This window comes from Maniola jurtina, chromosome 25, assembly GCF_905333055.1.
Source record: "Maniola jurtina chromosome 25, ilManJurt1.1, whole genome shotgun sequence".
NCBI lineage: Eukaryota > Metazoa > Arthropoda > Insecta > Lepidoptera > Nymphalidae > Maniola > Maniola jurtina.
In genome coordinates, this window is record NC_060053.1 from 6,890,387 (window position 1) to 6,909,008 (window position 18,622).

The window sequence follows — 18,622 nt, forward strand, 5'->3', positions numbered from 1 at the left end:
ATTATTATCTGTGGTTTAAAATTTTTGAGCGGGAATAAAAAATGGGGATTGTTTTTAGCGCGAATTTTACTTCTTATTTTGCTGTGGATAGGTACCTACAGAATTAGCATAATATGTACTTACCTTCGAAAAAATTAAAGTGACCTTGTTTTATTATCAGGAATTATGTAGATAGGTACTAAGAATACCATATTACAATGTACCTACATAAACAACAAAATAACAACGATTCATAAATTAGTTTGTAAGCTGTGACCAAAGAATAATGTCTGGTATGTGAGTGGTGTCTGAGGCTTCGGCCGCGGCTAGTTACCACCCTACTAGGCACTGGGAAAGCCGTGCTGCCTAGCTGCCTAAAGAAGTAGGTGTGGGTTTAATAAAAACTGCTAGGTATATCCCTTTCCGCCCGCTTCCATCTTAGACTGCATACCTAATCACTTACCAACAGGTGAGTTTGCAGTCAAGGGTTAGTAACTTGTACTTATCTAAATATTAAAAAAAACGGCCAAGTGCGAGTTAGACTCGCGCACTGAGGGTTCTGTACTCGGATATTTTCTCCAACATTTTGCACAATAAATAAAAACTATTATGCATAAAAATAAATAAAATTCTGTTTTAGAATGTAAAGCCCTTTCATATGATACCCCACTTGGTATAGTTATCTTACTTTGAAAATTGAATTTTTTTATAAAGATGTGACCACAAATGTGTGTGACAGACGGACGGACAGACAGACAGACAGACAGACAACAAAGTGATCCTGTAAGGGTTCCGTTTTTCCTTTTGAGGTACGGAAACCTAAAAATGTCCTCTGACTATTTTAGATCACACCTACAAACAACAAATTAATTAAAAACTCGTTAAAAATAAATAAATACGAGGTCGTATTACTCGCCACACATAAAAACCCTTCTGGATCGAATGTCACACACTTTGTTGTCAATAAAGTACGCTTGTTGATGGCGTTCCCGCGGCCACGCGACGTTTGCGCGGCGTTCCTGGAATTCCACCATCTTGTTTTCTTGTCCTATAGATAATCTGTGGCGACCACCGGCCGAGGCTCTACAATGTTTGTGTAATATTATGTGGGACTTCGTCTGTGTTGGTGTTAGCTGGCGGGCGTGCTCTGCCTTTTTGGAGCGTTTTTTTTTTGTTAAAACTGACTGGAAAGCGCTCTAAGGGGGTGCCGTGCGTATGTCGGCGAGCGCCGGCACAGACGGGGTCCATACTTGTATAGTTTAACTAATTTGTTACAAATAACTACAAACTTGATATTGGCTAACTTTGTTAAAGCCAGACGAGAGAGAAAAAAAAAATATTAAGTGCCTTTTGACCTCCCTGGCGCAGTGGTGAGCGCTGGGGTCTTATTAGTGGGAGGTCCCGGATTCGATTCCCGGCAGGGATTTGGAATTTTATAACTTCTAAACTGGTCTGGTCTGGTGGAAGGCATCGGCCGTGGCTAGTTACCACCCTACCGGCAAAGCCGTGCATCAAAGCGATTTAGCGTTCCGGTACGAAGCCGTGTAGAAACCTAAGGAGTATGGGTTTAAGGTGGAAGCGACGGGCCTGCCCGCGAAATTCAAATTTAATTTGGCTTTTCGCAATTTGTAAACTAATACGACAACGTAGGCTTATGGTATTTTAATCGCGGCAATGGCAGTATCATCCTCACAGGTTTATATGAACATCTTTACTTGAAAGGGTCCAGTTTAAGAAATTAGTTCTAGTATCGACTAATTTGTGGGTAGAGCTAAAAAATAAAAAAAAGCTAAAAAGTGTTATTTCCTTTACCATGGTAAGAAACCCTCTATCTGCAAGTCCGACTCCCGCTTGGCCATTTTTTTTAAATTATAATTTCAAAAGAGCATCCGTTGAGTTTCTTGCCGACTCTTCTCAGTGGAACTGCTTTCCGAACCGACGATAGACACGGTTGTAAGGTTTAGACTAGGGAGGTCGTCAACTGGAACCAGACCTCATAGAGACAGATCGGGTTACGCCAGCGGTTAGAGCAAGGGCCGTTCCCGGGACGCGACGGAAAGAATTCATATTTTTATTACGTTTTATAGGAAAACTAGATGATGGCCACAGCTTCGCCCGCGTGGATTGGTCAGATCCCCTGCAGCATCAGGATTGAGGAGTTGAATTCCAAATTTTTTATGGAACAATGTCGCAAAGTTCCTCTATCGATTAAAAAAAAATTACGCAAATCGGTTCAGAAATCTTAAAGATATCAGTGTACATAGGTAGAAAAACACAACTCCTCCATTTTTAAATTCGGTTAAAAAAGTAGCCTATGTTACTCCTTGGTTAATCCTCTACTTGTTTGTGAAAGTCCCGTCAAAATAGATTCAGCCATTCCGTAGATTAGCCCGTTCAAACAGATAGACACTTCAATTTTATTTATTAGTAGATAAGTATAGATAGCTTTTTTAGGGTTCCGTACTCGAACGCAAGAATTAGAGGCGCCGGGATAACAAACCCTCATAACAAGTGTTAATAAATTTATAACACCCCCGACACGTGAAGGTTACAATAACTAGAAAAGAGCTGATAACTTTCAAACGGCTAAACCGATTTTCTTCGATTATAACTAAGAACACTCTCGATCAAGCCACCTTTCAAACAAAAAAAACTAAATTAAAATCGGTTCATTCGTTTAGGCGTTACGATGCCACAGATAGATACACAGATACACACGTCAAACTTATAACACCCCTCTTTTTGGGTCGGGGGTAAAAAAGTGTTAGGTATTTCTTGTACTATGGTACTTACGAAACCCTTCCTACTTCCCGTTGACCTAGAATCATGAAAGGCAGGTAGGAATTTCTTATAGCCTGAAAGGAAAAATCTGAAAACCGGGAATTTTTCTTTGTTTCTTCATTTTTAGGATTCCATACCTCTAAAGGAAAAACGGAACCCTTATAGGATCATTTTATTGTCAGTTTTTCTGTCTGTCGGTCTGTCTTTCCGTATGTCTCCCTGTCCGTGTGCCCGTCTGGCAAGAAAACCTATAGGTTACTTCCCGTTGACCAAGAATCATGAAATTTGGCAGGTAGGTAGGTCTTATAGTACCTAAAGTAAAGGGAAAAATCCGAAAACCGTGAATTTGTGGTTACATCTCAGCCAAAGGAAGCTTGCAATAAATTGCACCTAATTAGATTCTATTCAAGTCGCTGTTCACATTTTGAATGGAATTAAAAAGTTTTATTGCATGACTATTACGTATGTTACAAGCGAAGTTCAGAACGTTTGCAAGGGAGATATTGCCCGGGTGGCGAATGGAGCACGCGTGCCTTAAATTGAACACGAATTCGGAAAGAAATTAGCGTCACAAACCCGTATGTGTTTTAATGCTGCTTCCTATTGCACGTTGAAACGTCTTAGGTAGGATAAACGAAGGATATGTAGGTACCTAGGTAAATAGTCTAGTTAGGTATATCCTGCCTTTTTAGAATTCCGTACCCAAAGAATAAAACAGAGCCCTGTTATACGGGTCACAAAAATGGTGACCTGTCACAAAACGGACGGGTAGGTCTGTCTCAATAACTTAAACAAGTAGTTTGGAATATGAAATTTCGGTATATTATGTATCTACCATAATTATGCTGTATTTTTTGAACAATAAATATGTAAGTACTGAAAACAACAATTCATTTAAAGCAGGTAGTTTTTAAGCTGTTACCGAAACATAGTCTTAAACTAGCTGCGTCCGCGACTTCGTTCGCGTGGAATAGTGACTTTTCGGGCAGCATATACTCTGTACGTTAAAAATGTTCGCCGTGATTCTTTAAATTGACATAACTTTTTTATTTATGAACCGATTGACATGAAATAAATGTTAACTAAATGTTAAGTGAAGCTTACTACAATATATTAGTGAAAACCGTATCTAAATCGAATAAGCCGTTTCTGATATTAGCGTGCACAAACACATAGACAAACAGACAAACAGACAAAAAAAAAATAATTACAATTTCGGGTTCGGCATCGATATAATAACAACCCCTGCTACTTTTTTTTATATATTTCCATTGTACAGACACCACTTTTCTACAATTTTATTATATGTATAGATTACCTTGCAAAAAAAACTGATTGGCTAATAATGTACCAGCAGCTATAGGTACTCACGTATTTAGTCGTGCGTCGCACCTGCCACCTAGGTAGGTACGTCGTCGTAAATAACTCACAAAAGTTTAAACATTAAAATTACTGGGCAGTGTCAACTTTGCACAGTCTTCAAACTTTGCCCGTAACACTAATCCATACGTATGTTTTATGGGTGCATTCATGTCATTACTCAGCGGATTGTATGATTGTTAGCGCCACAGATTGTGATGAATGGTGCAACCCCCATCGAGTTAAGTGTATTGATGAAAACCATAAACTCATGGTTTTAGGGGTCCCGAAATCCGACCCCGAAGGGTGCTAACGAGACCCTTATCCCTATTAAGTACCTACTAAGCCTCCGCTGACTGTTCGTTCGTTCGTCCTTCTGTCTGTTAGCGGTCTGATACCTACCTATCTCGTGAACTGTAATAGGTATAGAAAGTTGAAATCTCAGATTTTTGGCCAAACGGCTATGGCGGCCAATCTCCATAAGGATTAGCCAGCTGCGTGGAAGATATAGTGCACTGTGCACAAGTGTGTGCGTAAACACAGGTGCACTTTCTGTTCCCTCACTCTCATAGTCAGATGGAACGAAAATCCGACACAACCGGAGAGAGATCAGAGAGAGGCAGGACCGACGGCTTTAGAAGAGAGAAAATCTTTATTAAAAACATCCTTCCTATAATCCGCAGCTGATTGAAAAAACCGGTCAAGCATGTCGGATTCGCATAATATGAAGTGTTCCGTATTACAAGAAATAACCGAAATACCTCAAAAGGAAAAACGGAACCCTTATAGGATCACTTTGTCGTCTGTCTGTCTGTTTCTCCGTCTGTATGTCTGTCCTACCTACCTACTATAGGTACCTACTTCCCGATGACCTAGAATCATTAAATTTGACAGGTAAATTTGACACGCATAAAGCACAAGTAAAAGAAAAAATCCGAAAACCGTGAATTTGTGATTACAAAAAATAATGCATTTATGAATAAATAAATAACTAGTATTTTATATTTTAAAAGTAAGATACCTACTTTATCGAGTGGCATCATATGAAAGGACTTTAACCTCTACATTCTAAAACATATTTTTATTTATTTTTATGCGTAATAATTCTTGATTTATCGCGCAAAATGTCGGAAAAATACCTGAGTGCGGAACCCTCGGTACGCGAGTCTGACTCGCACTTGGCCGGTTTTTCTACTTATTCCTTTTACGAGTCTTGACAGGCACGACAGACAGACAGACAACTAGTATTCCTATAAGGGTTCCTTTTTGTTTGGAAATACGGAACCCTAAAAAGCGACAATAGACAATCATTTTATCTGTAGTTTTAAATCTCTTTAATCTATTGTTAAGGATCGTTGTACACTACTTGACTGCTGGTGTTAAGAGCCCTTCGTCAATTCGATTCGTTCTTGTATGGTATGGGTTCCGTATGGGATAATATCTAGCAAGGACAACCAACTTTGATCTTAAATACCTATAATTAACTACTTACACACCATTGCGTACGCCTGTTAGGGGTTGTTATTTAGATCCTGATCTAATGTTTTTATACTTATCTACTTACTTAGACATTTTAGAATTATATAAGCTATTTTGTGTGCATTTCCAATAAATTTAATAAAATAAACTAGCTTTTAGTCCGTCTGGACTACACAAATAAACCCTATTTTACTCCATTAGAGGTTAAATTTTCAAAAATTACCTAATACCTGTGCCTAGAATAACTATGGAAAACAAGCTAGGTACCTTATTGATTTCTTATGAGATGCTCTAAGAAAATAACGATAATAATAAAGAGTAACAAACGCCCAAAATAAACTGAAGTATCTAACCCTAAAAACGACCCCAACTTTTGACAGCAAAAACAAGATGTCTGCTCCTAAACGTCACTGAACAAAAGAGGTTTTTTTCCGCTAACAGAACTTCACAAAAGGCGGCAAATAAGCGTATAATGACCTTATTCAATGCATTATTATTTCACCACAACAGAGTACAGTTTTACACAACCTTATTCAAACGAAATAAGGTTTATTTCAGTGTAATTCACGGTAAACACATTTGTTTTTTTTAGGTTTTTTTAATGTAGAGAATGGGACAAAAATGAGCAAACTGACGGTTCTGTAATGTGGTACCGCCTTTGATAATGGAATATGTTTTTGGTAGGTAGGTACACTTCCTAACGTTTGTTTAAACTTTAAACATGTGGCTATTGTTATTTTAGCGTATGAATGAAACGTCTCTCTACGCACGTTCCGCCTCAAGAAAGTCCAGACTCTACTACTTATTTAAACTTTTAATTCCTACTCTAACACAGTGGGTGTATGGATAAATTATGCACCCACTACTCGGAGAAGCTAGTGGGTGTACGCAGCCCTCAGAAAATGTTATGGGCATAACCGAAAATCGGCCAAGTGCGAGTCGAAGTATGAACTCTTTCATGATTGATCTGTATAGACTTAATTAGTCATTACTACAAAGGAGATAGGTACAAAATAGGTAAGTACCTAGGTACCTACCTATAATATGACGCCCGGACCAATACCTAATGGTGGCCGTTGTGAAATTTTTATTAGTACCTACTTCCATCCATCCATCAGCCTGTAAGCGTCCACTGCTGGACATAGGCCTTTCCAAGAGCGCGCCACCAAACACAGTCCTCCGCCTTCCTCATCCACCCGCTCCCCGCCACCTTCTTCAGGTCATTGGTCCAGCGGGCTGGAGGTCGTCCCACACTGCGCTTACCGGTACGCGGTCTCCACTCCAGAACATGTCTGCCCCATCGGCCGTCGGTTCTTCGACAGACATGACCTGCCCATTGCCACTTCAGCTTGCTAATCCTTTGAGCTATGTCGGTCGCTTTTGTTCTTCTGCGAATTTCCTCGTTCCGGATTTTATCCCTGACCTACCTACATATACCTACTTATTTTTATTACCTATATAGGTAAAACTATTTTCTACCTACTTAGTTTTTGTTATAGCGGGTAGGTAATAAAAATACAAATTCTGTGAAAATTTCATCTCTACCATATCTATTCTCTACCTATTACAGTTCACGAGATACAGCCCGCTGTCAGACAAATGAACGGACGGAGGGCAGCGGAGGCTTAATAATAGCTGTGGTAGTAGTTCGAGTACGGAACCCTAAAAAAAGTAAAGGTTCCAATGCACAACATTTTCAATTTCTATTGTCTTAAATTAAAGCACCAGAATTTAACCAATTTATGAACTATCACCAATTCAAAGCTATAAATTGTGCCCCATGATTTAACATCAGCTGTTCGGAATAACGCGACGACGGAAACCAGTTTTCCAACATCCCCTGCCCAGCCATAACGCCTACTTTAATAATCCCAATTGTTTCACAATGAGGAAAATGGCGAACCTGCACTTCCACCAATGGAAGGCGTGACCGTAACAACCCAAAAACTCATCCCATTGGACCATTCCACGTCCCCGACAACGTCTGACCAATCACGAGCGAGAAGAATGGAACGATACAAACTAGTTCCATTTACGCTGCCGAACTGTACGGACGTGGAAACTAACGGACTATTTTTAAACATTTTGGAACGTTTTCCGTTATTAATTGACTTACAAGTGTAATTTTAACAAAGTTTTGAACTTAAAAAAGGTGTTTTTGGTTTTAAAGTTTAGTTTTTAGTGAAAAGTTCGTGTGTTAGAGTAAATTAGGTTGTGGTGCGACGGCTGACTTGGGTTTTATTTTTAGTTCGGCCTGTTTGGGTGTGTGCGAGAGTATTTAACGAGACGGGATCTTTCTTAATTTAGCGTTGCATTTATGTGTGAGTATGCCACGGCTGGCTTCCTTATATTATTATTTTTTCTTTATATTGTAAGCTGTGCGAAAATACCCGATGACCTACTGGTTAGCTTGTGTGGGTCCTCGAACGAAGCGGTCGCGAGTTTGAATCTACTAATGTAAAGCTGCGATAACTTTGGTGGTGTAAATTAAAAATTTATAACACCCCCGAAAAGTGAAGGTTACAGTAATAACTAGAAAAGAGCTGCTAACTTTCAAACGGCTGAACCGATTTTCTTGGATTATAGCTAAAAACACACTTGTCAAGCCACCTTTCAAGCAAAAAAAAACTAAATTAAAATCGGTTCATTAGTTTAGGAGCTACAATGCCACAGACAGATACACAGATACACACGTCAAACTTATAACACCCCTCTTTTTGGGTCGGGGATTAAAGAGCTACAGACATGGCCTCCCTTTTGGAAGGTCCGGGGTTCGGTCCTGGGTACGCCCATCTATCATTTCAGAGTTATGTAGCGTTCTAAGAAATTAAATATCACTTGCTTTAACGGTGAAGCAAAACATCGCGAGGGCACCCCCTGCATTCCTGAGAGATGAACTTTTTAAGAAGAAAAGCGTTTTATTAAAAAATACATCATGTATCTACATAGGTATGACTAAGAAATATTGGAACTTTAATTTACATACATAGTTAGGTATCTAAGTACCTATACCTAATAGTATTAGTAATTGTCAACTCTATAAAATAAACTTAAATCTAACAGGGAAACATCGTGAGGAAACCTGCATGCCTGAGAGATGAACTTTTTAAAGAAGAAAAGCGTTTAGTTTTAAAAGTTTTGCCACACATCACCAAGTCAGCCGGAACCCCGATTCCCGTTTTTGACCTGATTTCTCTTTCAGCTTTGTACTAGCGTAAGTACCTACTGCAAGGCATCGTGAAGGTCTGCATCCGCACGTAGTCGAAATTCCATAGGTGCCTACCTAGGTTCGCAGCAATTTGCCTCATCATCATCAGCCTGTGGACGACCACTGTTGGACATAGGCCTTCCGTATAGAGCGCCACCACACCCGGTCCTCAGCCTTCTCATCCAGCCACTTCCCGCCAGCCGCTTTATATCGTCAGTCCATCGTGCTGGAGAGCGTCCCACACTACTCTTGTTTATACGCGGTCTCCACCCAACCACTTTCCGGCTTCAACGGCCATCGCCTCTACGACAGGCATGGCCTGTCCACTGCCACTTCAGCTTGCTAATAGTTTGGGCTATTTGCCTGAAAACAAGTCTTCAACCAGTGTGTTCTTCCCATCCTCGCCTATGGTGCTGAAACGTGGACACTGACAAATGGCCTTGTTCACAAATGCAAAGTTGCTCAGCGAGCTATGGAGAGGGCTATGTTAGGAGTCCCTGAGGGACAAGATCCAAAATGAGGAGATCCGCAGGATTTGCCTCCTCGTTTCTAATTCGAACCGCTAGGCTAACTCTATGGAACCCCCTTCCGGCATTCGGCATTTTAATATGGGTAGGTTCAATTCAAGACTGAATAGACATCTTTTAGGAAAGCGCGCTCCATCTTTGGCTGCATCATCATTTGCCAGCGGGTCGCAGCCAAGTGCTACTAGTCTTATAAAAAAAAAGAGTTCTCCATAATCTCTTTTTACCACTTTTTACTATACCTCTATCTACCTACGCATGATCCATCCATACTAATATTATAAATGCGAAAGTGTGTCTGTCTGTCTGTCTGTCTGCTACGTTTTCACGGCCCAACCGCTGAACCGATTTTAATCAAATTTGGTACAGACTTGGGATACATCCCGGGGAAGGACATAGGCTACTTTTTATCCCGGATAATCAAAGAGTTCCTACGGGATTTAAAAAATCGAAATCCATGCGGGCGAAGCCGCGGGCATTCCCTAGTTAGCATATGTCAAGCAGAAATCTTAATCTGTCTTGACTCTTGAATAAAAAAATCCTTGTTTTCAACTTTTAAATATCAAATAGGTAGATATAATCAATCGATTCGGATAGGGCACTTAAACACATGTTTTCAATGTTTATCATCGAGTGTGCCCATAACTCGCGGTGTAATGTGCCCCGAGGCCATTAATTAGCCCCCCGCGGGTCAAGCCGTAAAACACCGAACCCGCCGCAGATAACATCGGGTTATATTCCTATGGCACTTTTTAGGGGCATTCCTTTATGCTTAAGAAAAATATGGAAATTATTAGATAATGTTTGTGACTTGGTCCGTGTGGATTTGGGTTTTAAAAGTTCCTTGGGAACCCTTGATTTTCTTGGATTAAAAGTGGCCTATGTCACTCCCCAGGTTTTCAACTATATGCATGTAAAAAATCAGGTCAATCCGTGGCTCCATTGCGGCGTGATGGAAGACAAACTAACAAACTTTTGCATTTATAATAGTAGGTATGGGTAGTGACTAGTGAGGGGTATTGATAGTTAGGTACAATAAATCGGTTTGGATAGGGTACTTAAACACATGTTTTCAATGTTTATCATCGAGTGTGCCCATAACTCGCGGTGTAATGTGCCCCGAGGCCATTAATTAGCCCCCCGCGGGTCAGGCCGTAAAACACCGAACCCGCCACAGATAACATCGGGTAATATTCCTATGGCACTTTTTAGGGGCATTCCCTTATGCCTGAAGAAAATACGGAAATGATGGGTATTAGATAATGTCTGTGTGTTTAAAAAAACTTATCAGAACTCTTTGGTTTTCCGGGACAAAAAGTTTTCTATATTCATTTCAGGCGTTCAAACTCAAGCTACAATCGATTAAACGGATTAGACGTGAAACGATACGACACACTTTTGCATATAAATTAATTAATTATGTGCATATAAGAGGTCATTTATTTCTTGCTTAGATTTATGATTGATAAGGAAACCCTAAAAATACAAGCCTCTGAGCTGAATATTTTGGATAGTAATAATTTTTTTTAACTTTTTTTTAATTTAAAATATTACAATAAAACTAATATAATTATTTATTTAATGTTGAAAGTAGGTAAAGTAATTACAAGTGTAAATTAAAAATTTATAACACCCCCGACAAGTGAAGGGCACAGTAACTAGAAAAGAGCTGATAGCTTTCAAACGGCTGAACCGATTTTCTTGGATTATAGCTAAGAACACTCTCGATCAAGCCACCTTTCAAATAAAAAAACTAAATTAAAATCGGTTCATTAGTTTAGGTGCTACGGTGCCACAGACAGATACACAGATACACACGTCTAACTTATAACACCCCTCTTTTTAGGTCGGGTGTTAAAAAGTACTAAATATACCTAATTTTAGACCCCAAAATCAAAAATAACACAGTCACCAAGTAATAGTGCAGCGATTTGTACCACTATCGCGGGCAGTAATCTGTCGATAAATCTTGTGTTTTACAGCTGGCCATCCGCGATAAGATCGCGCCACGTGGGGTGCTAGTGATGGGACTATGTATCGATACTTTTGTTTATTTACGAGTCATTGAACTTGATACACAAAAACCGGTCAAGTGTGAGTCGGAATCACACACGAAAGGTTCCCTACCAACACTACCATCGTAAAAGAAATAACACTTTTTGTAATGTAATCACAAATCCACTTCTAGGCAAGCGCGCTCCATCTTAGGCTGCATCATCACTTGCTAGCAAATCTGATTGCAGCCAAGCGCTAGTCTGTAAATTAAAAAAAAAAAATTGGTTGTCTGTAAAGTCGGTTTACTGACGATAGTTGAACGTGACAACAAAGGCCGATTGTGCTTCTTTGTCGCTCGTTCCGCGCTCTCGCTTGCACTTCAAGCCTTACATGGAACGCCTCAGAGCGAGGTAACACCGCATGAGTCATGTTTTTTCGTGCGTGCAGCCGGCTCTATCGAATTATAAGACGTTGTCACGTCAAAAACTGTTTTCAGATTTCCCCCTTACTTGTGCTATAAGAAATTGCTATCTGCCACATTTCATTATTTTAAGTTCAAAAGGAAGTTCTCTATAGGTTTTAATATCTCTATAGTGTTCTCAAAGGTGTTAAGTTTGCCAAACCGCACTTGGTCAGTGTGGTAGACTATGGCCAATCCCTTCTCATTTTGAGAGGAGACTCATGTTCAGTGGGTTGATGAATGAATATAGTTTTATTGTACGCCACTAGATTAGTACAGAGAAAACAAATAAAAAGCAAAACAAAAGTAAGTATAGACAAGTACAAATAATGCAATTTAGCGGCCATGCTTAAATTAAACCTAGCGATCTCTTCCAGACAACCAAAATCGAACAAAGGACATAGCTATAGATATCAGAGGTAGGGTTAATATTCATTTTAGTAATTCTGTAAATAATTAAATAACACGGTCAAAGAAAAGTGTTGGCGTATTTTATTTCGGAAATATACGTAAGAGCGCTGTCATTTAGTTTATTACGGACTATATTATGATAAAAACAAGTAAATTATCGTGGATAATGTATCCAGATAGAATAAAAGTGGGTCGATTGCTTTACGTGGGTGATAAAGAAAAAAAAAACATAGCAAAAAGAGGATAGGAAACATTCCATACTACGTAGAAGAGCTCGTTTGAGATGGAGGAGATATATATACGTTCCTTTTATGACAAAGTATCCGACCAATGGGTCCAAAAATATGTAGATATGTCATCGATTTGTGAGAACATAATCCACACTGATTATAAATGCGTGTGCTTGTTTGTCTGTCTGCTTGCTGCTCAAGACATTCCGATGAACCATTTCTTTCGACGTTTGGCACAGAGATATCTTGCTTCAGTCTGGGGAAGGACATTGGCTACTTGTTGTTCCGGAAAATCAGAGGGTTGTTCTATTGAAAACCCCTAAAAAGTGAACGCTGTGTAAGTAATTCGAAGAATCGATTGAGTCGCAGGGAGCTGCTAAGTAAAAATCTCTACATGTCCAGCAGTGGACATGTCAAGATCGGTAGACGAGAACGTGTGTTATGACGGTTCTATATCGTCTTTCATCGTCTAGCGTCTCATTCTAAGGTAAGACTCGTCCCAGTAGTAGGCCAGCGATGGGTTTCATTTATTTGTTCTGATACAAGATAACCCTTGACTGCGGTAAGTGATGATGCAGTCTACAATGAAAGCGGGCTAACTTGTAAAGGGTATGGCAGTTTCATTAAACCCGTACCCCTGGCTAGTTTCTACATGGCATCGTACTGGAACGCTAAATTCGCTTAGCGGCTCTACTTTGCCGCTAGGGTGGTAACTAGCCACGGCCGAAGCCTCTCACCAGACAAATAGATGTTTTTGATGATGACGATGTCAACTCCTTGGGCGTGTCGCTCCATAGATGTTGACAAACCAAACCTGTTTGGAGACTTGCCAAAGCAACGACATTTTGTAGTTCAGCATTGGTGGCATAATTATTTAAAACAAGCAGAAAAAACATTGAAACTGTTATAGATTTTGTATCAAAAGATTAATATCTCTTGTCAATAAATCATAATAATTTGTCTGTTTTTAGATAATCCGTTCTTTAGTCTGCGTGGATTTAGTTTTATAAAAAAATCGTGGGAACTCTTTGATTTTTCGGGATAAAAAGAATTCTATGTCCATCTGTGGGATAAACGCTATCTTTGTACCATTCGCCTCTAATGATTAATGAGATAGGTCGTGAAAAGCTAACACAAACACACATACAGTCGCAGCTTTTCTGATTTATCATACTAGTATGGATTACCCGGAGAATCCATTCTTAGTAAAGGAGGGGGCTTTAACCCTCAAGAAGGGGGGCTCAAGAAGTTTAAGCTATAGGTACGTTGATAATGTCAGTCAGTCAGTTTATAAATTTAATTTAATTAGCTGATCCACCCCAGCTTCTCTACTGACATCGCAGAACATTACTGACAGTACAATTTTTGTAAAAAAAAAAATAGTGTAATTGGTTAGATGAAGTTATGAAGTAACATCGGCAAACATTTAAAACGAACCCTATTGTTTTTCGGGATAAAAACTATCCTATATGTTAACCCGGATTATTAGCTATAAAATAATTATGCCAAGTTTCGTTCCAAACAGTTTAGTAATTTCAACGTGAAGCATGCGCATACAGACAGACAAAATTTATAAATCCAGTTACCGTTTTCTTATAAGTATAGATTGCATTAGAAGATTAAGATTAAAATATCTAAAAGGTGGTCTTATAAAAAGAAAAATAATCAGTATTCTTAATAAATCATAATTTACATAATATTTATTTTAACAAAAGTTACACATTTATTATTGCAATATTATGTAAATACGCCGAATCTTAAATCAATTAATTCGATAACTTATTGTTTGTATAATAATTTAACATATACTTTCCATTAAAATTTAAATTATAACATTAGAGCCTAGTAAAACATGATTTTATTAAAACTGTATGAGATTTTAATTATTTTACTTACAAAACTTAAGATAATGATCGCTCATATTTTGTTTATTTTATAGTGAACTTATTATGATTCAGTTTTAATCGATTTTGTTGTCAGCCGGATGAATTTAAATCAACTAAAATGAAAAACAAAAAACCCCCCTACTAAGAAAGGGTTATATTATGTAAGAAAGGGAAGGCTTTTGGTCACTTTCCACCACGCTGACCAAGCGCGGATTAGCAGACTTCACCTTTGAGAATATTATGGAGAACTCTTAGGCATGCAGATTTTCTCAAGATGTTTTCCTTCACCGTTAAAGCAAGTGATATATTATTTACTATATACTCGGCTGAGTTTTTTGTGGGCTCTTCTCAGACCTGTACGCGTTTGGAACCCTCGTACCTATAGTTTAAGTTTATGTAATTAATTATCACCACTATATCATCTTACAAAACTAACAATTATGATTATCAAAACGCGTACCTATTTTTATTTATTTTCTATTTTGAACATTTGTTCAAAATTGAGATTTGATTGTTTAAATCGTACACAACTTTGAAAAGTTAGAAGTGCCTGCCCGGAATCGAATACCCGACCCCGCCGAATAGGAGGCTGACGTTTTAACCACAAGTAAAAAAATCGATATCGATAAATTTAAATAAGCCGTACTTTCACATCACTATTGAACCCGTCAACTCCATATTTCAACGAGGCCTCCCTCGCGATCGTGTCGATGATAAAAATTACTTAAAAACACCAAACATTTAACATTTTGCCCCTTTATGACCTGTTTCTTTCCTTCTCACACATATTACCACCCTGTACATTAGAAAGAGATAGTAGATTCGTAGTGTAAGTATTGTTTTAAAAGATTTTGAACTTTTGGGACTTTAGGAATAGAGTTTAGTTTTGATTGTTTAGTTTTGGTATGTAATAGTAAATGGCTTGTCTTGTCAGTGCATCTTCACAATATTTCAAAGTACGTGAGTGAATTTAGGTGCATAAAAATATTGAAAATTGATTGTTGGGGTTTTTCGAGATTTCCACTTTTGATTTGGAATGATTTGTTGATTCTCCTTTTTAGGGTTCCGTAGGTATCCGAAGACTGCCAACTGCCAAGCCAACGTGACCTTATTACTAATCCTGCGCTGTCCGTCTGAACCGTAATTGGTAGAGTTTAATTTTTTACAGAGTTCCTTTGCTACCTTTACAACAACAAATAATAAAAACTTCAAAATTGCCGCCATGAAAATGAAAAGAAGGTAAAGTAGGTAGGTACATAGCCTTGTACAATGTAATTAATCTTCGATTGTATAATATGTTTTCTCAGAAGCATAGTTTGATTTTTATTTATTTATTTTATTCAAATAACTTTATTGATTAATACCTACTATGACAAAGAATAAAACACAGGAACAGCACAGGATAGACTTAAAAACAAAGGGCGACCTTAACACTAGAGAAATTGTAATAGATTTTTTAAACTTGTGTAAAGGCAAGTCCAAAATTGAATGCGGAATTTTGTTTTAAAGGTCATATTCCTACCCAGCCATTCCCACAAATGACTTTTAGACCTTCCTGAGGCGGAGCCTAGGTCAGGTAGGTAGGTAGGTAGGTAGGTAGGTAGGTAGGTAGGTAGGTAGGTAGGTAGGTAGGTAGGCAGGTAGGTACTAGGTAGGTAGGTAGGTAGGAATTAAACAGAACGGGATGACGAATGCCTAGTCAGCGGTCAGCATTTCTTCTTACAATAATACAACTCTGTGACATTTGACAATTGACATGATGTTGCAAATTCCAGACCTCACACGAATATGAGTAGGTACCTAGTAGCTGTATTAACTAACTCATAATCATCAACCCATACCGGATACCCGACCTACACAGTTTTACGAATAGAACCTACCTAAGTACATCGTAAAACTGTGCAACTACTGAGCACGGGTTCCTCTCAGAATGAGACGGGTTGGGCCATAGTCGTCTACGCCGCCGCGGCCGGCCAAGTGCTGATAACAGCGAGGAAAATGCTAGATGCAAGAAAATGAATACTTACAACTTACTAGAAAATTTTTGAAAAAGATTTTTCCGGAACGTTTCTGAATTCTATAATTTTAAATTCTTTGAACAAACTCTGCTACGCCTCGTCCTTTCAAAACAACCTCAGAAGTCCTCAACTTCGCCTCGGCCTTCCAATATTCATTTATTCATCAGGCTCACTACTGAACACGGGTCTCCTCTCAGAATGAGAAGCGTTAGGCCATAGCCCGCCAAGCCGCTGGCCAAGTGCGGATTGGCAGACTTCACACGCCTTTGACAAGAACTCTCAGGCATGCAGGTTTCCTCACGATGTTTTCTTTTACCGTTAAAGCAAGTGATATGATTTAGTTTTCAAAACGCAAATAATTCTTTTTCCCGTGCCCGGGATCGAATCTCCGGCCTCCTGAATAGGAGGCAGAGGTTTTAACCACTAAGCTATCATCGCTTCCAATTTACTTGGCCGGTAATTGCTTTATTTGTTTGGACTGGTCTTGTAATGTAGATACTATTCCACGATCGAACGAAAACAAGCCTTTCCTAGCTAGTGAGATTAAATATTATCTAAAATATGATTTATTTGTTTCAGGTAAACCATGGACAAGATCTCAAATATGAAAACGAGAAAAAAGAGAAAAAGCAAAACGTGAACGAATTAAAAGATCTTAAAAACCGGTGGACGCATTAAAATTCAAATAAAAATACAAAATAAATAATCCAAGCAAACTCGAACCAGACAGGGACTGGGTTCTTTATAGTGGCTTGAAAGTGAACAAATATTAAAAAGGTAAATCCGGTGCGTACATAAAAACAACCTATTCGTACAAAAACATTTCGACCCTTTCGGATAAACCAATACAAATAAGTAATCGACATTTAAAGGTGATTTTGTTTGAACATTTCTGGGATTGCTGCCTCTCGTTGTTTATTTAGTTGCCTTTGTAACGATAAAATACAAAACGGTGAAAGAATAAACAAAACTCTATACCCGTTTGTCGTAAACGCGGCCATTAAAAATAAATTTAAAAATCGAACTCTCCCAGTGATTATTAAAAAGTTCAGTCTTCATTTTGTGTGCGTATTTTTATATAATATTAAAATCGAAGGCTTCTTTAAAACTTTAAAATCAACACGTTTTGAACTTTTATAACGTGTGCGCGGATTTTTTTAAAACATTCATTTGTGCGCGTATTTTTTAAATATTAAAATCGAACACAGCTGAAATTTTATTTCGCTTGCGTGGATTTTTTAAAAATAGAACACTGCCTAGAGTGCCTAGTAAATTTTTTTTTTTTAATTGGACACTCTTTCACGGCTCTGGATTCCAGCTTTTTATTGATTGATCGTTACGGAAATTAGTGCTAAAGAGGTGGTAAATTTTCGCGTGTGAATTCCAATAGTGTCAAAGTGGCTGGGGACGAGCATTTGGACATGTTGGGGGGCCCGGAGTGGGGCCAGCGGGAGAGCACCCCCCCTAGAGACGCCCCCCTGCCGAGCTTCGGGTTTACGCAGGAGCAGGTCGCGTGCGTATGCGAGGTTGGTAATCCAATTTAGTCTTTTTTTTTAAATTGCTTGTTGTTGGGAACTTATGGGTTTTAATTTTGGCGTAATTTGCATTATTTATTTAATAAAAAGCTTAATTGTACTTTAGGAGATGTTGATATTTGCAAAATTCAACGAATTTATTTGTGAGTTATAGCTGTGACAACCTAGTGGTTAGAACGTCTGGCTCCTAATCGGAAGTCGGAGGTTCGATACTGGGCACGCACCTCTAACTTTTTAGTTAGGTATGTGCGTTGTAGGCAATTAAATATCATTTGCTTTAACGGTGAAGGAAAACATCGTGAGCAAACCTGCATGCCTGAGAGTTCTCTATGTTCTCAAAGGTGTGTGAAGTCTGCCAATCTGCATTGGGCCAGCGTGGCAGACTATGGCCTAAACCCTTCTCACTCTGAGAAGAGACCCGTGCTCAGTAGTGAGCCGGCAATGGGTTGATCAAGTCATCTGTGAGTTCCACTTTTAGGGTTCCTCAAAAGGAAAAAGAAACCCTTGTGTGGGATCACTTCGTTGCCTGTATGTCTGTCAAGGACCTTCAAGGGAATCAAAATCTATATGGTAGTTAGGTACTTCCCGTTGACGTAGAACCATGAAAGGCAGGTAGTAAGGAAAATCGGAAAACCGTGAATTTATGGCTATATCACAAAAAATAATGAGTGTTATTTCTTGTACGGTCGTACGGAATCCTTTTTGTACGAGTCAGACTCACAGTTGATAGGTTTTTATTACAAGTTACTTAATAGAC

The 18,622-nt window shown here is 38.8% G+C and overlaps 1 protein-coding gene across 2 annotated transcripts in view; it reads left to right on the forward strand.

Annotated features, from left to right (window-relative positions):
* The first annotated feature begins 7,617 nt into the window (after positions 1-7,617).
* LOC123878053 (protein sine oculis-like) overlaps positions 7,618-18,622 on the forward strand; it is a 33,926-nt gene continuing 22,921 nt past the window's right edge. Inside the window, exons 1-3 of one of the 2 annotated variants that reach the window (XM_045925077.1) lie at positions 7,618-7,919; positions 16,910-17,107; positions 17,721-17,856. In XM_045925077.1, the coding sequence (XP_045781033.1) occupies positions 17,752-17,856 (105 nt within the window). In that variant the 5' untranslated portion in view covers positions 7,618-7,919; positions 16,910-17,107; positions 17,721-17,751. Of the gene's footprint in view, positions 7,920-16,909; positions 17,857-18,622 lie in introns of both variants that reach the window. The other variant, XM_045925076.1, reaches the window with a different exon arrangement.